The following is a 22,817-nucleotide window of genomic DNA, read 5'->3' on the forward strand; positions in this document are numbered from 1 at the left end:
CATATATAAGAACAGCACCCAGTAAAACATCAATATGGAATAAAACTATTAAGAGGAGTTTATTGTTTACTTTTTATTTATTTAGTATGGAACCACGATCCTAAACAGTCAGATTTGAGATAAAGAGAACACACCTCCATTTTAATGGGTAAATGAGCATTTTTTAGACCACGGAAAAAATTTAGAAACATTATCAAGATGCAAATGACTGCTTCAGTTGTGAATTTCCAAATGGCTCTTTATTTTACCATATATCTGACAAATCACTGGCCACCTGTGGTGACATCTCCTGAACAGACATGAGAGGAATGTGCTTGTCCGGCTTGTCTCTTCACATCAAAGCAATCAAACCATCTACTTTGGTGCTTTGCCCAACTCTTTAGAATTTACATATATCACAGTTTCCCCCAGATCCCAAGCCTAGAACCAAGATGCAACCTCCCCAAAAACACCTTGCTACTTCCCCAAACCTACCAAGCTTGGCATATATGTGACTAAGGATGCGGCCTGGCTGGACTCGGATTGGATGAATGTCAGCGATACTCTGGACGTTGACCCCATGTTTCCTCAGAAGCTCCTTAATGTGGTTGTTTTCTGCCAGAACAGTCACTGTGAACAAGAACGTAGTGTCTGCATTAGACGGTGGCCCTTGTCCCCTCACAGACACTCGCTGCCGTCTGCTCTTGTCTCTGATCTGTCATAGACACATGAGCAGGCTTGCCACAGGCTGGGAGGTTTTGAAGGGAAATGGACAGCACTTGTCCTGTTGCTCTTCCCAATTCTCTCTGGCCTCATCTCCCCTCAACACCTACAATGCATATTTAACAAGTGCCCTCAATGTACAAGACAGTCTAAGACCAGGTGAAATGGCTTGCAACAGGTCACAAGCCAAGTTACCAATGTCCTGCCTCTCTGACTGATGGGGAGGAGCTTTATACACTCAGGAGAGAAGGAAGGGTGGACCTACCTGTGGGCTGGTGGTAGTAGGGCAGCCTGGCCCACCGGGAAGCAGAGCACACGGACCCCGCTGATGGGCAAGAGCCACCCCAGAGGTGGGTCGCACACCCCAGTGGGCCGGGCTGGGGCCCATCTCCAGGGAGCAAGGCTGGGCATCTGGCTCTCTGGCAGGCAGGGCTCTGGGATGCCTGGGATGTGGGGTTTGAGATGGGCTTAGACCCCCATTCCTGCTGTACCAGTACCACCGGCTTTTAAGAGAAGGGATCATGCATTGACAAAGGGAAGGAGTGTCAGGGAGGGGGCTAGAGGAAGGGAGCTCTGGCCATACAGAGAGTGACCACTGCCAGGTCCAGCTGTGTGGAGCCTGCTAGGAACTGGAGCAGCTTGGGGCGGTGTTGAGGCCAGAGGAAAGACTTCTTTACTGCTGATGTAGCCCCCTGAGCACTACCACTGAACCCTGAGGCCGGTGACTCCTGAAGCTATGATACCTACAAATGCGGCTGTTTGTACTTACATAGCATGTGAGACTTCTCCAAAGTATGTTAATACCCATGACCTCATCTGAGCCTCACAACAAGGCCCTGAGGGGAACCTACAGTTAGAGCCAAGCAGAGACAGGAAGGTAAGCCCCAGGCCCCAGCATGGGGACATTGGCCATGCAGGAGTGGGCCAGCAGCTGCCCTTCACATCCATCTCTCTGGAAGCTTCCAACACCATGCAGAGGTCCGCATGGATCACAGCCGAACAGCAGTCACTGTGTGGGAGTGACTCTTTCAGAGGAGACCTGTGAGCCTGCTGATATGACAGAACTGCACACAGAGAAGTTTCCAAGACCGGACTTCCCGTTCCTCCAGGCCACAACCTCTGATATTTTCTACTCTGTTTTCTTCTGTTGCATTAAAAAAAAAAATGGTGCTCAGGCTCCGTCAAGCTGTGCCAGCCCACAGTTGGAAAAGTGGCCTTGTGGACTGAAGGGATCACTTGGCAGCATGTGCTCCAGTGACAGGCAGAAACAGTGGGGTCAGCTGTGGGTCCCTCACATGTAAGAGGGGGATGATAACCATGATCGTCACAGTTTCTCCCTCATCAAGATGCTGTGATGGCTGGGCGTGTCTCGGCAGGCCTGGGACACAGCACTGACTGGTGATGACCTGCACACGACCTCTGCTGTAACCCACGCAAGTGCAGCGAAATGCGTCCGTGGCCACAGACAGGGTTTCCTTTCATTTTCTCAATAATTGCTTTTGCTATATTGAGTGTGTGTGTATCAAGCAACACAGAAGCTACAAAAATAAGGCCGCTGTCCTTAAGAAATGTACAGTGTACACTAGGGTACACAGGCATAGACACAACGCGCTGATACTAGCTGGTGTAGAGGTCACTCTGAGGCGTGTGCACTCCTGGAGAGTCCCCCCTGGGAGGGAGAGTCCCCTTTGAGAGGGAGAGTCCCCTGTGGGAGGGAGAGCCTGAGGCACAGAGAGGAGAAGTCACGGGGCGGTCAGAGCCAGCGCTGCAGCAGTGGTTAGGCTAGTCCTGCACTTCCGTGGAAGTGCCGGCTGGAGAGGAGGGGAGGCAGGTGAGAACATGGACCAGCGGCTCTGGAAAGAAGTCAGACCTCCAAGGGAGGAATGAGTGAACTCTCACTTGGGTTTTGAGTTTTCAGCAAGGTCACATTCTACTTTTTAAAAGACAGCAGTTATGAAAAATGATGCTCAATGAATCACTTGTGCCCCAGTTGCAATCAAGGTTTAGATTCAAGAAAACTGCTGGCTAGAAACCAACTCTGAGATTAGGAGCTGCTGAATTATAGAACGTACTTCACAGAACTGATATATGCTAAAGTATATCCATACACAGTCTTTAAAAAAATTAAATGTGCTGTAAAAATTACATTGGTTTTCCAAAGTTAAATATGAATAGGAAACACACAAACCTTGTACGACGACATCAGGTTTGACTGAAGTGGAAAATCTTCTGTTCAAGGGATCAATTTCACCAGCAGCAAGGAATCCCTAGGAAAATAGGAGTATCAACGCCATGATACACAGATAAACTAAAAGTTCACCTTAAACCTAAGTTTGGAAATAAAATATGTGGAGGCTCAAGATCTTCAGTATTTTAGTCCTTTATATTTTCCCAAGGCAACTGCTTTTCTCTGAACATATTGTATACTATAGCATTTAGATGGCACTCTATCCTGTTTACAGCAGCCAGCTCTCCAGGGCTAGTCAAACATGCCAACCTTGGGAGAATAAGGGTAACTCGTGCTCCCTGACCCTCACCCCGTGCCAGGCACAGTGCTGAGCTCTGTTGCACAGTCCTCCTAATGGGTAGGCACCACCATTCACACCATCTTACCAGGTGCCTTGGCCTGAGAAACCAAGGCACTGAGCTCAGGATGAGGGGCAGAATGAGGACTTGGCCCAGAGCTGACTGTCCTGAAACAAAAAAACTCCCCTCCCTCCTGGCAGAGTACTCTCTGAATGTGGCTTTCCTCACATGATCTATAAATGACAGGTACCCTAAGACAGGGGACCAAGGTGTTCTGGGAGTCCTGAGGACAAGGTGGACCTTATGCTGGGCCTATATGAGGGCCTTCACTCTGGGAGGAGGAAACAAAAGCAGAGGCATTTGTTCCTGATTTCACTGATACAGAAATCAGAGCTGGACCGTATCAGAGATGATCAAACTCAACCTCTTTACTCTAAAGATGAGGAAACTTAAAAAAAAAAATCTACATTTAAACAAAAGCTGTACAACATTAAAAAAGTAAATAAATAAAGATGGAGAGAGAGAGGCCCAGGGAAGTTAAGAGACCTGCCCAAGGTTACAGAGGTAGTCAGAGGCAGGGTTGGCTTTCCAAAGGAGATACATGATTTTTCCCTACTCATAAAGAAAAAAGTGTAAGACACAGCTTCCACGCCCAAGGACATGTCCATGACATTGCAGAGATGATCATATCCATGAAACCACGACTCCATCTCAGCACCTAAGGGCCACCTGCACTGTGACAGCTTTACCTGGGTCTTCTCTCACATACCAGGAACTCCAGTGACATCCAACCCACTGCTCCCCAGGCTTCTCCCCACCCCGCACCCCTCCCCAGGGGTCCAGACACTCAGCTGAGCAGGATCCTCCCAGGAATGAGGAGCCAAGAGATAAAAAGCACTCACACTTAGGACTGTCACAAAAGCATTTGTATTTTAAAAACGTAAGCCTGGGGGTAAAAAGATGTTTCCCAAGAAGGAATGAGTCAGAGGCAGCAGGGGTACTATGGCCTGAGGGAACATCTGACACAAATTCACTACAGAAAACCAGCCACTGTCCCTTCCTGTAGAGAGCACTGGAGAGTCAAGACCACGTGCAGTAGCTTCCCAAACCTTGCATCTCTCACACATGTGCGGACCTTGGCTGAGAAGTTTCCAGCCTCCTCCTGACTGTCCACTCACCCACGTTCTAGCCACAGATGGGAAATGCTAGCGGGAAGGGGTGTTGGGGGAGAGACAGGGAGTGCTTGGCTTGCAGGTAACCCGGAAAGGGTTTACCGTAAGGGTGGACCCAAGTCCAAGCCTCCAGCCTCAGAACCAACCCCAATCGGTTGATTTTACTGCCATGAAGATGCAAAGGACATTCACAGCCACACTGAACAGAGAGCCCCTGTGCTCCTCCAGGGTCCCTTGAACTTCCAATTGGATGGTTTCCAGGCAGTGAAGCCCCCAAGTCCCTTACCTCTGCCAACAGGGAGCTGAGGATGTACAAGGACTGACCCCACAGATGCGGCACCTTCCCCAGGGGAACTCTATCCACCGTGTGAGGATTCTTATACTCTTCATCCACCTGGCAAAGAGAGGAAAACCCCAAGGTAGAACGTCAGAGGATAAAACAGCCAGTGGCACTGTACATGGGGAGCGCACAGAGGATTTAAAAGTGCCACTCGTTTGATCCTCCAGACCAGTTCTGTGCAAGAGCTGGGACAGGGAGTCCAGGAAAACTGAGGCCCGTGGGGGCCATGTGGGGGCCACGTGGCTAAAAGCAGCAGAGGTGGGACTCCAGCCCAGGCCTGGTTCAAGCAACGCTCTGCCCACAAGCATATGGATGGCAAAAGGCAGAGAGATAGGCTCTGAAAGTCAGGCCTGCCTTCTTTAGGCACAGCTCTGGGCGACAAGAAATTTCAGATCTCATGCTTATGTCTGACTGTATTATGGGCACAATAATCTAAAACATCAGTCAACAGCCGTGGCAGTGTAGTTCTGGACGCTATTTTGGCTTTCTATCTTGTTCTCCTCAGGTGTTCATGAACTCTGTGTGCCTATGCAAGAAAATCACCAGAAGGTGGCGCTATTTATTGAGGAAAAACAATTATACAATTCAGTTCAGTCAATCATGTCCAACTCTTTGCGATCCCATGGACTGCAGCATGCCAGGCCTCCCTGCCCATCACTAACTCCCAGAGTCCACCCAAACTCATGTCCATCGAGTCAGTGATGCCATTCAACCATCTCATCCTCTGTCGTCCCCTCCTCCACCTGCCTTCAATCTTTCCCAGCATCAGGGTCGTATTAGATCACTCATTTTCCATCAGGGACTCAAAACGCTGAATCCATTGGGGCTTTTGACTCATTAAAACAAACTACAGTTCTCTCTGATGGGCAGTGCTGGCTACATGTTGTAAAAGTCAGTCTGCAATCTTCTCTGTTGTCAAGTCCATGCTGACCTTTGGGTTTTTGATCATTACAACATTGGTTGGTTGGGGGTTGGAGAATTTCCTTCTCCAGAAAACATAAACCAGTTGAAGGAAATAGAAAACACATCTTCTCCAAAGGAAAAATTCACATCATTAGGCGAGTTATTCTCTGCTTGTTGATTAATAACATCAGTGATGTTAATATGAACCTGAAAGGGAAAGTTGCTCAGTCGTGTCCGACTCTTTGCAACCCCATGGACTACACAGTCCGTGGAATTCTCCAGGCCAGAAAACCTGGAGTGAGTAGCCTCTCCCTTCTCCAGGGGATCTTCCCGATCCAGGAAGGGACAATGGAACTGGAGTCTCCCGCACTGCAGGCAGATTCTTTACCATGAGAGCCACAAGGGAAGCCCAAGAATACTGGAGTGGGTAGCTTTTCCCTTCTCCAGGGGATCTTCCCAATCCAGGGATCAAACCCAGGTCTCCCGCATTGCAGGTGGATTCTTTACCAGTTGAGCCACCAGGGAAGCCCAAGAACACTGGAGTGGGTAGCCTATCCCTTCTCCAGCGGATTTTCCCAACCCAGGAATCAAACCGGGGTCTCCTGCATTGCAGGCGGATTCTTTACCAACTGAGCTATCAGGGAAGCCCATGTGAACATATTCAGTAAATTTTTAAAATTTTGCTGTAGTTAACTAAGACAAACTTAAGCTTGTCAACTGAACAGAATTAAATGTTATGAGTAATCAAATAGGATAAAAAGTGGAGGGAGATTCTCCAAAACACTGCAATGTAAGATTAGAGAGAAATATTTTCTTACTATAGAATGTTGAATGTTCTGCAGTTTGCAGGATTACTTTCACAGTCAGACGGTACATTAAAACTTTTTGAAATGTAAGTAGTGTTAAGAAAGACTGTGCAGATCTGGAATGGGAACAGGTTGATGCAAAGAACAGAAGAGCCCAGTTCTGCCCTTCTTCCACCCACGGCCAGCTCCTGCCTCCCCGTGGAGGTGTGTGTCTCCCTCTCTCCACCTCAGTCTTTCCAATCAGTTTGCAGGTTCTCTAATGCACCAAGCCTTTGCCACCAGCACGGCACTCTGGTATCTGTCCTCAGTCCATGTACTTGCTCCTCCCACCTCCCTAGCTTGCAAGCTGGCAGAGGGAGAGCTGGCATCATGACCCCTCTGTGCCCCAGCCGTGCTGCCCGACCCAGAGCAGCTGCTCCTTAGCACGTCTGCTGGGCATGCTTGCCTGAGTCTCAAGCTGTTCAACGGAAGCCCCATTGGTCAGTGGTGCCTTGCAGAAGTATGTCCGGCTGTGGAAATGAGTGACGCTGGAACCCAGGGCGGATGCTGCCTTGGCCCAGGGCTGTGGCTGCTCCAAGAATGAGGCCCTTTTTCTAATTTGCACAAAGGTGCCATAGGGGTTTGGGTGGCTCTGTCTGCGGCAGTCTCTCCGTATTACTGATGGGATGGGTGAACCTTCCCAGCTGTCATCTGGAAGCAGCCAATACAAACTGTGCTCAAAAGAATATTCAAAATCAGTGCCTAGCTGATGTGTAAATACACTGGATTAAATGAGGACGCTGAAATGACAAGTACAAGCATGGAGGTCAGATGAGAAAAAGTTGCAGAGTAACCTTTTACACCGTGCAGCCAGAAGTGTTAATATTCACAAGAAAAGCATATAACACCTAGCATTTACTACAGTCAGGAAATGTGCCTTTTAGTGGAACATGGATGGATGGTTATCTCCACTATAAAATAGGTAAAATATCCTTGAAGCTATTCAGTTTCCCTTGCTCTGCTTCCAGGTTCCAAATTACCTCCCATGACTAATTTAGTATTGTCAAGTGCCTCAGTTCTGGAAAAGGGGCAACCTGAACACACAGTTGCTAGGAAGTAACTACCCAGCCCCCACCATCAGCAGCACCCAGACCCCCAACAACACTCATCACACATAGTAAAATGAATACATTTGCAGGAAATCTAGGCCTTGAAAACTCAGAAAGAAAACAGCCCCTGCAGGCTCCATGGTTTGGTCTGTACAATGACGGACTCTCAACCCCCCCAAAAATGCACCACCCAGTGGGAAGCACGGTGCGGTTGTCAGGAGGCCCTGAACTGGGGTCTAATTCCAAGCAGACCCCAGTGCTGTCTGAGCTCTGACAGATTCCACAGCCTCTCTGAACTGAGGCAGATAATTTCCAAGGCCTTTACCAGTCCCCTGACCATGTGCTTGTGGGCCTGATTCTACCACAAACTCCTAGACCCAAGCTGCTATGTGACCGCAGGGTTATGCTCTAGTGCAGGCCCTGTCAGCTGCGGGAGGAACCTTGCTCTCTGAAGTCTCTTCTGTCCCAAAATGTCTTAATGAAGCTTTAAAGCCACAGGAACATTCAAAAGAGAATAAGCCTTGAAATGAGGATTCTTCTCTGCTTAACATGAGATATGTACAGGGAAATCTTCCCATTAAGATATATCAATCCATCATGACCCAATTTAGGAAAGAGAATAGAACAAAACTACCTTTGGGCATCTTCCTGGAACTGGCCAGTTTCTCTTTTCCTGATATAGGATGGCTTCTAAGTGATCACTCAAGCTCTAGCTCAGGAACTACGTGACTGAAGAGATTCTGAACTACCCCTGTACAGGCAGACCTCGGTTCCAAACCACTGCAATAAACTGAATATAAATGGAGTCACATGAAACTTTTGGTTTCCCATTGCATAAAACATTATGTTCACACTATACCACTATATACTAAGGTCTGCCCTGGTGGCTCAGATGGTAAAGAATCCACCTGCAATGCAGAAGACCCGGGTTCAGATCCCTGTGTTGGGAAAATCCCCTGAAGAAGGGAAGGGCAACTCACTTCAGTATTCTTGCCTAGAGAATTCCATGGACTGAGGAGCCTGGCAGGCTATAATCCATGGGGTCACAAAGAGTCGGACATGACTGAGCGACTTAACACTTTTACATACTGTAATCTATTAAGTGTGCAACAGCATTATGTCTGAAAGAAATGTACCTCTCTTAATTTAAACATACTTTATTGCTAAAAAATACTAACCATCACCCGAACCGTCAAGTTTACGAGTAGTAACATTAAACATCACTGATCACATATCACTGTAACAAATATAATAATGAAAAAGTTTGAAACGTGGGAATTGCTCAAATGTGACAGAGACATGAAATGAACAAATACTATTGGAAAAAACTCAATGAAGGCTTGCCACAAACCTTCAATTTGTAAAAGTAAAAAAAGAAAATGCAAAGTTACCTGCAAAGTGGCAGTAAAGCAAGGTATGCCTGTACATCTCTCCCCCTCTCCCAGGGAGATTCTGTCTGGTTTCTTTTTCCACGGAAACGTGTAACAACATGGCGCCCAACAGTGTTCTGTGATTTTAGGGCCTGCTTGGTCCTGAGCTCGGAAGAAGGACAGGTACCCTCTGAAAGTCCTCAACTAACGCCTCCCTTGGGCAACCTCCAGGTCAAGCATGGCTCTAAATCCATAACTTCTGTGATAAACAGCAATGCTACCCAAGACTCAAGAAACCACTTCTGGAGAAAAAGTGTTAGGTCTGAAAGAGGAATGAAAAATACCAAATGGCCAAGCCCAACTCACTTCCTTCTAGATAATCAAGTACATGGTTACCTTGTCAGGCGGGATGGCGTAGAGTTCAGGCAACAAGTGGACCCCGTTCTTGCCTCTGATCAGTATCCCCTCCAGGGCTTCACGGTATTCTTGGACCTAGAAAACAGCACCATGACTCATGGGGTGAAACGACAGCACAAGACAGAAAAACAGCTCTCTGGGCAACAAAGAGATTAGAAGTAGCACACAGGGCTAAGAAATGCATAAACACCTGCAGCTCGGAGTGCAAGAGGAGCCCGGACTGTGCTGATACCAAATGTTAGGAAGAGCGAAAAGCAACTGGTCTTCTATGTGTTGTTTTTCACTCATGATTTAAATAGTACACTCTTAACTTCTCACACAGTTAAATTTTGTCTTACCAGCTAGACTATAAGCTTTTTGGAGTGGAGGCCAGATCTTAAGCAGTGCATCCTATTTCCACCTGTTGGTAGTCTTCTACTGAAAAAGCGCTCAAACTTGCTCAAGAAATGTTTGCTGAACGAATCAGATGGGAAGAAAAGGAAGTGTGTGTATTATGATCCATGTACCCCAATACTTAGGATGTGCCACTCAGTAAAAGCTGTTGATGTAAATGCTTCTATTAAATTTAAAAAGCAGTGATAAAAACCTATGCATTAAAAGGGAAATGGCGAGGGGAAAAACCCTTAACCAGCCACCTAGCTATTTAACACATTTCATCCTTGGAGAGTCAATCAAATGCCTTTCAGATCTCATGTTCTTTTCTTCTGAAATTTATGGACAGCAAAGCATGATGGGGTGCATCACTTTTAAAATGAGTAGAAGAGATAGCTTGGCGGGTAAGAATAATAAATCCTGTGAGACCTACAAAATAAGGTACTAAGCACAGGATTTTCTGTCTCCCTAGCCTTTTGTTTCTGGTAACTGTCAAACTTGTTCATAATTGAAATTCCAACTCAGTCTTTTTGAGATCTGTCAGTCCTGGGGTAAAAAGACAGAAAACATAAGACCTAAGATAATCACTAAAGCGTAAAAGTCAACAAAGAGGGAATATTAATATTTCAAGCTTACTGCCACTTCTGAAACACTTCAGCATTCAACAGAGGCAGCTCTCAAAAACTAAAATGAATCTTAGATTGTGTATCCTATGCCAGAACATGTGACTGAGCAGATTAAAACCCAGCAAGATGTATGAGTTCCTCAGTCACATAAACTTCATGAGAACAGCTCTTTTCTGCTCACCAAAGTATGCATGGCAGCAAATGCCAAACGGAGTTTTACTCAGCCATAAAAAGAACAAATTTGAGTCAGCTATGGTTTTTCCAGTAGTCATGTATGGATGTGAGAGTTGAACTGTGAAGAAAGCTGAGCACCGAAGTATTGATGCTTTTGAACTGTGGTGTTGGAGAAGACTCTTGAGAGTCCCTTGGACTGCAAGGAGATCCAACCAGTCCATTCTAGAGGAGATTAGTCCTGAATATTCATTGGAAGGACTGATGTTGAAGCTGAAACTCCAGTACTTTGGCCACATCATGTGAAGAGCTGACTCATTGGAAAAGACTCTGATGCTGGGAGGGATTGGGGGCAGGAGGAAAAGGGGACGACAGAGGATAAGATGGCTAGATGGCATCACTGACTCGATGGACGTTGAGTTTGAGTGAACTCCAGGAGTTGGTGATGGACAGGGAGGCCTGGCGTGCTGCAATTCATGGGGTCGCAAAGAGTTGGACACGACTGAGCGACTGAACTGAACTGTAGTGAAGTGCATGAACCTAGAGCCTGTTATACAGAGTGAAGTCAGAAAGAGAATAAATATTGTATATTAATGCATATACAATGGAATCCAGAAAAATTGTACTGATGTATCAATTTACAGGGAAGAAATGGAGATGCAAATGGAGAGAATGGACTTGTGGACATAGCAGGGCAAGGAGTAAGACAAATTGAGGGAGCAGCACTGACATATACACACTATCATGTGTAAAACACATTGCTAGTGGGAAGCTGCTACATAACACAGGGAGCCCAGCCTGGTGCTCTGTGATGACCTGGAGGGGTGGGATGGGAGAGGGGAAAGAGGCCCAAGAGGGAGAGGATACACACACACACACACACACACATATATATAAAATTATGGCTGATTTGCATTGTTGTACGGCAGAAACCAACACAACATTGTAAAGCAATTATCCTCCAATTTAAAAAACAAACAAACAAGGTCCTACTGTATAGCACAGAGAACTTTATCAATATCCTATGATAAACCACAATGGAAAAGAATATGAAAAAGAATATCTATATGTGCAACTGAGTCACTTCGCTGTACAGCAGTAATTATCACAAGATTGTAACTCAACTATACTTCAATAAATAATAAAAAAGAAATCTGTCTTGAACAAATGAACACTGTATTAATAAATATCCATTTTGCACTTAGTATATACTAGGAATGGGGCATATGCCCCAGATGGATAGAGACCATCTCTAGCAGGGTCCTTTGACAGCTAAGTGGGAAATACACTGATAGGTGCCAGGCTGTTATAAGAGCTGTGGGGCATATATAAAAGCTTTTAGGCTTTCTGAAAGAAGTGACACTTAAAACGAATCAAATGAAGGGGGAGGGGAAGCTAAGGGTGGAAAGCATCAGTTCAGTCGCTCAGTCGTGTCCGACTCTTTGCGACCCCATGAACTGCAGCACACCAGGCCTCCCTGTCCATCATCAACTCCCGGAGTTCACTCAAACTCATGTCCTTTGAGTTGGTGATGTCATGCAACCATCTCATCCTCTGTCCTCCCCGTCTCCTCCTGCCTTCAATCTTTCTCAGCATCAGGGTCTTCTCAAATGAATCTGTTCTTCGCATCAGGTGGCCAAAGTATTGGAGTTTCAACTTCACCAGCAGTCCTTCCAATGAATATTCAGGACAGTTGCTGGGTATTTGAGAAGATGGGAGAGACAGCCTGGCCTGCCCAAAGGCCTGAACAAGTTTCCATCTGCTTGGATCACAGAACTCAAGAAAGGAAATAATTAGAAATTGGACTACAGTGGTGAAAACAAGGGACAGATCTTCTGGGACCCTATAAAACGTGTGAAGAGCCTGTACCTCATCACAAAAGTAATCAGGAAGCCATTCAAAGCTTTTAAGACAAGCAGTAGCATCATCTTTTTCTTAATAAGATCACTCTGATGATGGTGTGGAGAAATAACAGGAAGCGAGGCTGTGGGCTGGGATACCCGTTACGCAGCTGATACATTAAATAAGATATTAGCTAAGAGAGGGCTTCCCAGGTGGGCTCAGTGGTAAAGAAGCAGCCTGCCAATGCAGGAGACACAAGATCAATCCCTGGGTCAGGAAGATCCCCTGGAGGAAGACATGGCAACCCACTCCAGCATTCTTGCCTAGAGAATCCCATGGACAGAGGAGCCTGGTGGGCTACAGTCCACGGGCTTGCAAAGAGCTGGACACGACTTAAGCACAGAGCACTACCACACTAGCTAAGAGTAGCCTTAAAGATGGCAAACTACAGCTGGCCAGAAAAGAGCAGCAGCAACAACAAAACTCGTCTGTGGGAGACTCGCGCCCCCCACCCCAGAGAACCCCATCCCCTAGTTCTCGAGCCTTTATGCCGTGTCCTCCCCTTGAATGACTTACAATAGAAAGCCCTCAGATGTAGATACTGGGTTAAGCTAATCAACAGAGAATTTCCTGTCACCTATTTTTTCCTACACTAAGTTGAAATTTGGTCCTCTTCTCATGTCCTCAGATTAAAGAGAAAAAAAAAAAAAAGACTGTGGCATCTACCCCTGCCAAGGTTCTACATGGTCAGGATATTATAGAAACCATACTTATTTCTCCAAGCCTGTGGTCCTTCCACATTTAATATCTAAGTGTTTCAGCCAAACAGATAATGATCGAGACACTCCAATATGGAAAAAGGTAAGACACTTGATCCCTGGGGCTTCCCTTGTGGCTCAGCTGGTAAAGAATCTGCCTGCAATGCGGGAGACCTGGGTTCTATCTCTGGGTTGGGAAGATCCCCTGGACAAGGAAAAGGCTACCCACTCCAGTATTCTGGCCTAGAGAATTCCATGGACTGCATAGTCTATGGGGTCAAAAAGAGTCGGACACGACTGACTGACTTTCGCTTTCGCTTGATCCCTGGCTTATCCTAAATAAAACTGCTAGAAAAGAATGAAAATTTTAACAATGTCTGCCATTCTACAGGCCCCCTCAGGCTACATCTTTGTCTGTAGTTTACCAATCTTGGGCCTGTGAATGCCTTGACAGCTGATGCATAGGTGGTAACTGCTCAGATCAAAATGTTAACCTGAAACCAGGATCAAGAGAATATTTTCAAATGAGTGCTAAGAGGTTTCATTCCTCAAGCCCTAGTTGTGTCTACGCCCCTTATAGGCAGGAAATATCCAGAGGGGTCTTTGTCCTCCTCCTCTTGACATGGAGAAATGATCAAAACATAGGGGGGACTAAAACCAAGGGTAGTCATTAGTCAAATCTATTTTTACCTGTAACAGGCCTTCACTAATCAAGGTGCTTTTAAGACTCCCATGTCCTCCAAGCAGCGCATAGTCTAAACAACGTTTGCTCGAGTTGTTTTCCAGGAACTTGGAGTCAACTATGTCTCGTTCCAACTGAGCTGGTTAAGACTGGTTAGGACCACCCACCCTCCAACAGGGCATGGGCGAGTGTCTGGTGACTTTGGGGCATCAGAGGGCTAAAAACTGCACCCTCAGAGCATGCTAAGCACCTCCATTTTGGAATGTGCAGAGACCTGTGGCCTACAGTTGGGCAGAATGAGAATTACCACTCCTTTTTCCAGTCACCTCTCCCCAACTTCAGGCCACTGTGCCGCTTTATTCTTTATCCCATAAATACCCCAAGCCTTAGTCTTCATGCAGGCAGACCTGAGACTTGTTCTCCTTGCATGGCAGCCTTGCGAATAAACCCTCTCTTTGCTGCAAACCTCAGCATTTCAGCATTTTGGCTTGCTGTGCTCTGGCAAAACAAACCTAGTTTGGCAACACTAGCCCAGAAAAAACCGAATGCAACAGAAGTGACACTTTGCCAGTTTGGGGCCTAAAGCCTTAAGAAAGCTTGGCAGCTTCTGCTTTTGCATTCTGGGAAAAGATGACCACCATGTAAAAAGCTTTACTGTCCAGAGACTGCAATGCTGTGAGAAGCCCAAGTGGAGAATGAAGACCCAGGCCAACAGTCCACCTGAGCTCTGGGCCAACAGGCAGCATTAAGCTGCAACCACGTGAGGGAGGCCGGTTCCTGCAGCCCTACTGATCCCAGTTGACATCAGAAGCAGCAGAGAAACCCGTTCCTGCTGAGCACTACCCAAATTACACAGCACTGAGCAAACACAATAGCTGTTTTAATTCACAAAGTTTTAGGAAAGGTTGTTGGCAGCAACAGGTAACTGACACAGTGCCCCTGAATTTTTGCATAACCCTATGTTCTAATAACCATCAGCACACCATTGCCATGAAAATGCTGATTACCAACACAACGCCCAGCATTTTCTCACCTGAACGGCATCACCATTGAAGACTCCATCTATTATGAAATAAGTCCAGAACACAGGCCATTCACATTCAATGTTTTCAAAGAGCTTGAGTTCAGCAGGGTCATAATGCAATCGGTTTGGGTCCTGGAAGCAAACAGGTAAACGTTCTAAAAGGTAATGTCAGATTACATACATAATACCACTGTGCCTCACTGAGTGTCCCTTGCTTTCTGACTCAGGGCAACTTTGAGGCTGGTATGATTGGAGAAGGAAATGGCAACCCACTCCAGAGTTCTTGCCTGGAGAATCCCAGGGACAGGGGAGCCTCGTGGGCTGCCGTCTATGGGGTCGCACAGAGTCAGACATGACTGAAGCTATTTTTGGCAGTTATCCATGGTAAAATTTCAGAACAGTAAATCAAATGCACATAACATTACTTGGTAGTTTATTAGATTAAGCTTTCTCTATCTCTATAACAAATAAGGAGAAATTTGACTCTTGCAGTGCTGGGCAGACTGTTTTATTGACATCATTTTATCAGTCCCTATGGCAAAGGAACCCAAGGAGGCCACAGGTGGCCTTTTAAAAAACATGTGAGCGATAGAACTGTTTGTCCATGTAAGCAAGCTGGTTTTAAATCACCAGCTTGCTGCTCTCCTAATGATCTTACTAGTCTATTGCCTAACTCCAGCTTGCTGACTCCAAAATTAAGACTGCTCTTTCCAATATTCCAACGTGTAAGTTTTATAATCAACAGAGGGAGAATGCCACAGTGGCAACTTAGATATGAAGCAGTTAAGGAATCAGAAGAAACAATCTTTAAATACAACCTCTCTTGGGGTTTTATAACCATCTCGAAGGAAGCGACAGCATCCATAACGCCCCTAAGAAGACAAAAAGCAGCAGTTGATGAAACAGAAGAATTTCTTTATCTCTTTGATTCAAGTCAGCCCTTTTAGTAACAACAAAGTGCTCACTGCTATCAGTACAAAAACTCATCTTTAAGTAATAAGCAAACCAAAATAAGGTTTGATCAGTACTTGGAAGGGAATGCCAAAACTTTCCATTAGAGTGGCAGTCAGGGCTGAGAGATTAATTACTCCATGGTTCACAGAACAACCATCCTTTTATTCTGATTTTGCTATATTGTACAAAGATGCAAAGGGACCCTCACTGCTTGGAGAAGCCACCCATGGTGATATGTGGACTGATTGGACTGCTTCTACTTGACAGACTGGAAGGCCACAAGGCGACTCCAGACTCAGGAGTTAGGCTCTGGATGCAAAGAAGCCTGCATCCTGCAAGAAGTGGAGGAGGGAGGCGGCAGGGCTTCCTGTAGCTTAAGGCCATGGCTGTTGGGTTTCCTGCTGCAGGCTTCAGTGTTCCTCTCCAGCTTCTCGGGTGCCAAGAAAGAAGGGCAGTGGCAGTGCTATCTGAATCTGCCTCCCTTATCCCTGGATTGCACTTTTGGGTGTCCATTCTTCAGTTAAGCATTTGGGGCTGTTCTAGCACTGGCCATGGAGGCAAACGCACTCCCAGTGGCCAATCCCATAGTGTCTGGGGTGTCCTGGGAAGCCCAGTCTAGAATGTGCTCCCCTTGAAATGCTTCATTCTCTACATGAACTCTCTGCCTACTTCTACAAACTAAACAGGTTCTGTTTTCTCCACCGGCTCCTAACTGAGGCAGTGCCTTCTGGGGATATGGTTGGAGACCCTTTACCCTTTGGTTTCCAGAGGCTAAAATCATTTTTCACCAAATCTAAGTGGGATCATCAACATGCAGATTGTGGTTTAGGAAACTTACTTTTTTTTTTTTTTTTTTATCATTTCACTGATAACTTCAGTTGGCTAGAGTATTGTATAACCTTCTCGGTTTGGTGTAATGTGTCATAGTTTCTGCATCTCACCTCAGAGCAGGGATTTTAAGATTTTTTTTTTTTATGTGGACCATTTTTAAAGTCTTTACTGAATTTGTTACAATATTGCTTCTGTTTTCTGTTTTGGTTTATTGACTGTGAGGCATATGAGATTTTAGTTTCCCAAGCAGGGAGGAACACTGCACCCCCTGCATTGGAAGGTGAGGTCTTAACCCTGGACCACCTGGGGCATCCCTGGGATTTTTAATCTCAGTTTAACTTGGAGATCTTCAAGTCCCTAGAAATCGTGTGTCAAGTTTGAGGATATTGGGACATGTGCATTTTTTTCTGATAGGGACTGTAGCTTTCATGAGATTCTTAAGGGAGTCTGTCTAGGATCTCTAAAGGGTTCAGAAGCTCTGTCTTAGAAGCACAGGAGTGATACAAATTGAGATTTAAATGTGCCAGCTGGAATTGAAACTCTACTGCACAAGAAAAGAACCTGGGTATTGATGGCTCAGAGACTTCATTTTCTCCCCTCCGTTCTCAGCCTTGGGTACCTCCATCTGTCAGTCCACTCTGATATTGAGAGATCGACTGCAGGGACAGCCCAGGCCTGAGTGAGCTGCTCCACGTCACTATCTGGAAGGGGCACTTAACACAGGGCAGAAGGGTACCAGCGTGACCAATGCTTACCTGGAGCTTGGAAATAATTTCATTTTTTGTCACATTCACAAGGTTCACATCTTCCACCGCGAAGGCCGGGAAAGAAATAATGGAAAGAAGCCCAGCATCAATCTCTTTTGACGTCGAGGCTCTTGGCAGCATGGAGAACAGAATAGACTGAACGAAAAACAAACAGGTGTTAACCCCGGAAGCACTAACAGTTATGTACAGCATCTAGAGACTATGACTTGACCCCAAGGGAACATATGAATGAGTTTACCAATTTTTAGAGAGTTTTTGCCTACCAACATGGCCCCTGCTGCGTGACCGCACCTACCCAGCCCATGTGTCCTGTTCCTCACAGGAGAAAAGAGGGTTCGGGAAAACAGTGATATGCCTAGAGCACGTGCTGAGAACTGGCTCCCTTCCTTCTGTACCTTCTGTTGATACTGCTGGGCCTTTAGGGCACGCAGTGGAGGAACTAAGGACTACCTCATCAGGTTAGCGCTCCTGACTGCAAAGACAAAGAAGAACACACATACAAGACCAGCACAGAGAAATGCCTGGCTTCGGTGGAGGTGACCAGCTGGACTGGATAACTCAGAAACCACTTAAAGGAGTCAAATCTAGAAGATCACACCAACAGGCAAAACACTTTAGTCCAAACAGAATTAGTTTAGTCCTAGAAAGAATGGCTTACTTAGTGGCACTATAATATGGCCTCAATTATAAGGTGGTTGGATTAGGCACTGTAAACTAAAGGAAGGTGAAATTATAAGGAACAGTTTGGGAAGGAAAGGGAGCTAACCCTGCAATCTAACATGTACAGACATGGGACTAGATTCCTGCAAGCACAAGCTTATTAACTCTTCCATGTGAAGAAGGAATTCGAGAACTATGTCCAAATCACACATGAGGACTTGGAGACGCAGAGACTCATGCTGATGGGCATGCAGCTAGTCTACAACAGAGCTAGGATTCTAACCCAGGCCCAGCTAGCTACAGAGCTCATGCCATCTCCACTGGGGACTACACATCTATTAAGAAGCATACCAGCTTAACTTTATTAAACCACACCCCAAGAAACAGTAGATTCCCCACTAAGGACTATTTAATGGGGAAAATGGAATGAGTTAGAAGGGGGCTAAATAAGGGGGGAACCCTTCAGCTTCAGAACAAAGCTTAATGTTCTCTAGCCAACTGACCCCCAAGCCCAGTTCTTTAACCAGTCACTCTCCCTAGGCTCTCTCTGCCTGAAACAAACATTACCACTGGAAGCTCTGCATACAACTTTGTATGCCTCTCACTCACACAGCCCTAGCACAGTGCCTGCATACAGTGAGCCTCCAGTAAACAAGTTTGCTGATTTGCCAGCAACTCCTGACCTACTGTCTGATAAATGGAGCCACCTAATCTGTCCCCCTTTCTCTAACATGTGTTTCATGGAGGTTTTACTGATTTGCCATTTCTCCCATATCATCTCTCCTCCACCATTCATTTTGTCACTACCCCTCTAACAAGACTCCACTACCCGCCCAAGTGAACTACTGCTGCAGAGTCACTTCAGTCGTGTCCAACTCTGTGTGACCCCATAGACGGCAGCCCACCAGGCTCCCCGTCCCTGGCATTCTCCAGGCAAGAACACTGGAGTGGGTTGCCATTTCCTTCTCCAATGCATGAGAGTGAAAAGTGAAAGTGAAGTCACTCAGTCATGTCCAACTCCTAGCGACCCCATGGACTGCAGCCTACCAGGCTCCTCCGTCCATGGGATTTTCCAGGCAAGAGTGCTGGAGTGGGGTGCCATTGCCTTCTCCGTCAAGTGAACTACTGCTTGTCAATCATCAAATTTGGGGACCTCATGAAATAAACCTAAGAGAAAACCTTGTACATGCTCAAAAAAAAAAAAAAAATCGTAAAATTGATTTGCCTCCAACAGAACACAGTTGTCTTGACTGCTGACTCCATAGAAACACCATTGCTGTATCTTATGTTTGCGCGGTCCTTTCTGGCTCACAAAGTACTTTGACAAATTAAGTTGATTAATTCTGATTCTCATGACCACCTTGTGCAGCAGTGGGGGTAGGTCCTAGTATGCCCATTTTATGGACGAAGGAACTGAAGCTCAAAGAAGCTAAGAGCCACCAAGCTAGGAAGCTGGGGAGTCTGAACTGGAGCCCAAGTGCTCTGTGCCATGAGTCTCCATCTCGACTCTCTGGATGTGAGAACCATCACCTGGCAGTGTTCCACCTCATCCGGCAGGACGTGGATCACAGACTTGCGACCTCCATGGGCTCCAAAAAGGTCCAGTTCATCAATTGCTTCAAGGGCTGCCTACAAGCACAAGTATGAATTACTGAGTATGAGTAGTACACATACAGTCCCATATCTCGTACTTCTTTTTCATTAAGCAATCGAGCATATATGTTTTCCCATAGGTGATGCAATTTGTCTTTAAAATCCAGCTAAAGTATCCTATACTTGTGTTCTATCCTTATTTTCAGAGCTTTCCTGTGTTTTGCCTCGTTGCAGGAACAAGATAGAGAAAACAGAAAACCATTTCCCAAAATGAAATTAGTATTCTACCAAAAAGCAAAATATTAACAACACAGCATCGTGTGTGTAAGCAGTGGGGGGCTAAATTCACGACTGGTTTTTCTTTCATCTATTTCAGTGGTTAACTTCTAACAGTAGCATGTTTGGCACTTAAGAAAGTAAACTTTTTTAGTATTAAGTATGTTTTCCATCAGTTGACCTTAACAGAGAATATTTATTGTTGCTTTAAAAATTATAGTTCTGGAGTCTTTACTCTGTAAAATTATGCTTCAGCCTTGAGGAAGAGGGAATGGAGGAGGCATGCTAAATATCTAAGGCAAGAGATGTCAACTGGTGGCCAGCTGGCTGAAACGGCTCCATGGTCATGTTTGGTTTGGCCTGAGGAAGTTTTTAAAATGATCTTAAATTAGAACACCTTTACAAAGTCTGCAGTGTCCTCAACACATGCCACTCCTGCCCCATTATTTTTCTATCTGGCTGGCTTCACTTGTTTATATTATGTGCCTGAACTGACCCTGTAGACTTTTAAATGTGTGAGCCCTGTCCTACAAAATGCTCGTATTCTTCAGCCCTCTTTATGACCCAGGAAACAAGACTGGACATCATATATCCAGTTTTTTAGATAATAGCAAGAGCTTAGATGCATGGGTGATGATACTGGATAATAAGGAGGGAATGCACTGATTTTCAGGCACATGCAGATTTAGGTGTAGGAAACCTCCATTCTTTACCTATAATTTCAGTTGGTTGGGGTACATGTACCACTTGAATTTCATACTTGCTGTTGACTTTTGAAAAATAAGCTAACCAGATCAAATCCAAACCCCTAAGGATAAGAACCAAACCAAAGCCGTTAAAGAGGCAAGGAGGAAGAACAAACAAGACCAGACTGTCACCTTGGCCATTCCTACAGAGCTTGCATTCAATTCTGGAATACCCTGATTAGTCTTATCTCCACGTTCCCACATTCCATAATCCTGTTGGAGAAAAAGGAGAAAAGAGGTATTAATAGATGACAAGTACTATGGAAAAATAACTCCTTTATGTCATTGTAGGCATCATGAAATGTGACTATCTCTTCTCAAAGGCTACCAAATTCATGCCTTTACACACTCAAGTTGTATTCTTTCTTGATTTCAGTTCATTTGACCTCTGGTTAGAGTTCTGGAAATAAATACTCGAGTAGAACAAAAATGCATGCAAAGACACTCAGTTTTCTTATTTCTAAAAGTTATTCATTTGTAAGAAACTCATGATTTATAGAGAACAAAATATTTTATCTTAAAAGGCTGACCTTTATTCACCTAATATGTCTAAACTTGTATTAAATTGTAAGATGGAATAAAGAAGAAATGGGTTATAACTGGGTGAAATCAACCAAACCATTTAAAATAATTTAATAGATTACCTTTTGAGAAAAAATGCTCAGCAGTAATGGGTGCAAAGTCAAAACTGAGGCTCAGAACACTAAACTTGCCTGGTATTTTGAAATGAATTAATATGAACTGGCTTAGCATAGCCCGTCCACATAGAGGACTTGATACATACATACTTAACTTTTATAGCTCATATTTTCACTGAAGAAACCCAGGCACTGGATACCATTTTGAAATAATGCTATATACACTATTGAAGGATTACAACCCAAGAAGAACAGGACCAATGCCAACATTCTGGCACTTATTATTATTAGAGAAAGATGAACATTTTCAGAATAAGACATTTTAGACTCAGACATACTAGAGTGACTTTAGACTCTTGCCTGCCGTGCAGGCCTCGTGGCTGATTCCAGGACCCATTCCTTCAGTCCTCTGCACAGCGGGGCCTTTCCACTCCAACCCGTCCTCATTCCAACCCTGGAGCCAACTGCCTGACTCATCCTTAGAAACTGCTTTGATCAGCTTGCTCCCCAGCACGAGACTCTAACCTGATGACCTGTTTATCCCCAAGTGGATCATGTTCAAATCTCTCTGATGGCCTTACCTTTATGATCCAGCCCCACACTTCCTGCCTGTCCACAAGCTGACTTTAATTCCTGCTATTCTGGAGCACTCAGCTGTCACCCTAAGAATACTCCTTTACTCCACCCCCTCTTTCCCCAACCACCCCTCCCCTTCCCCCACACTCACAGCCATTCCTGATACTCTCGCACCCCTTTCCCTCCTCCTGCTTATCTAAGCCCTACTCATCTACCAACGTCCCACTCAAGCTCCACCCTTTCTACAAAGCCTTCCTGTTTCTTCAGACCAGGCTTGGCCAACCTCGATGGTACTGACATTTGCAGCCTACTCATTCTCTGTTGTAGGGGGCTGTCCTGTGCACTGTAGGGTGTTCAGCAGCATCTCTGGCCTCCACCCACTAGATGCCAATAGTACCCACTCCCCTGTTGTCAACATCGAAAATGTCTCCAGACATTGCCTGGTTTCCCTGGGAGAGCCAAAGACTGCTCCTGGTGGATGATTACTGCTTCAGACCTGGGGTCAGCAAGTGCTTACCCTGGCACCGAATCAGGTCTGCTACACCTGTGATCCAGAAATAAGGTCTATTTGGGACACAGCTGCACTCACGAGGTCACAGGTTGTCTACAGCTGGTTGTGTGGTATCAGTACAATGGCAGAGTTAAATAGCAGCAAGAGAGACCACAGAGACTGGAAGAGCTGAGAAGATGTACTTTGGCCCTTTCTAGAAAAAGTTTGCTGATCCTTGCTTTGATGTTGGTAGCTCTTTATTAAAAACAAAAAGCAAACTCTAGCCTTTCATTACTGCTCTTCTGGCCAGCTTTGCAGTTTAGCTGTTCTCTACAAGTGTGTGAGGCTCAGCTCTCGGTAGCAGACAGCAGCCTGGAGGAACTGAGTGTGTACGTATTTCCACCCATCACCTAGCCCGGGCACCTGTCTGGGTCCTGCCTCTCTCCCTGTGCACTGCCTGGGGCACTGGTGTTGCCCTTCACCCTGA

General features: G+C 45.6%; 1 protein-coding gene across 5 annotated transcripts in view; it reads right to left on the bottom strand.

The window, feature by feature from the left end:
• PHKA2 (phosphorylase kinase regulatory subunit alpha 2) overlaps positions 1-22,817 on the bottom strand; it is a 95,393-nt gene that overhangs the window by 34,587 nt on the left and 37,989 nt on the right. For all 5 annotated transcript variants that reach the window (XM_070365742.1, XM_070365741.1, XM_070365740.1 and 2 more), the window contains 9 exons: positions 20,759-20,839; positions 19,542-19,640; positions 17,340-17,486; positions 15,618-15,671; positions 14,809-14,931; positions 9,304-9,399; positions 4,687-4,794; positions 2,891-2,969; positions 475-609 (listed from right to left, as the gene is read on the bottom strand). In XM_070365742.1, coding sequence (XP_070221843.1) covers positions 475-609; positions 2,891-2,969; positions 4,687-4,794; positions 9,304-9,399; positions 14,809-14,931; positions 15,618-15,671; positions 17,340-17,486; positions 19,542-19,640; positions 20,759-20,839 — 922 coding nt within the window. The remainder of the gene's footprint in view (positions 1-474; positions 610-2,890; positions 2,970-4,686; positions 4,795-9,303; positions 9,400-14,808; positions 14,932-15,617; positions 15,672-17,339; positions 17,487-19,541; positions 19,641-20,758; positions 20,840-22,817) is intronic.

This window comes from Bos mutus, chromosome X (assembly GCF_027580195.1).
Source record: "Bos mutus isolate GX-2022 chromosome X, NWIPB_WYAK_1.1, whole genome shotgun sequence".
In the NCBI taxonomy this organism is placed as follows: Eukaryota; Metazoa; Chordata; class Mammalia; order Artiodactyla; family Bovidae; genus Bos; species Bos mutus.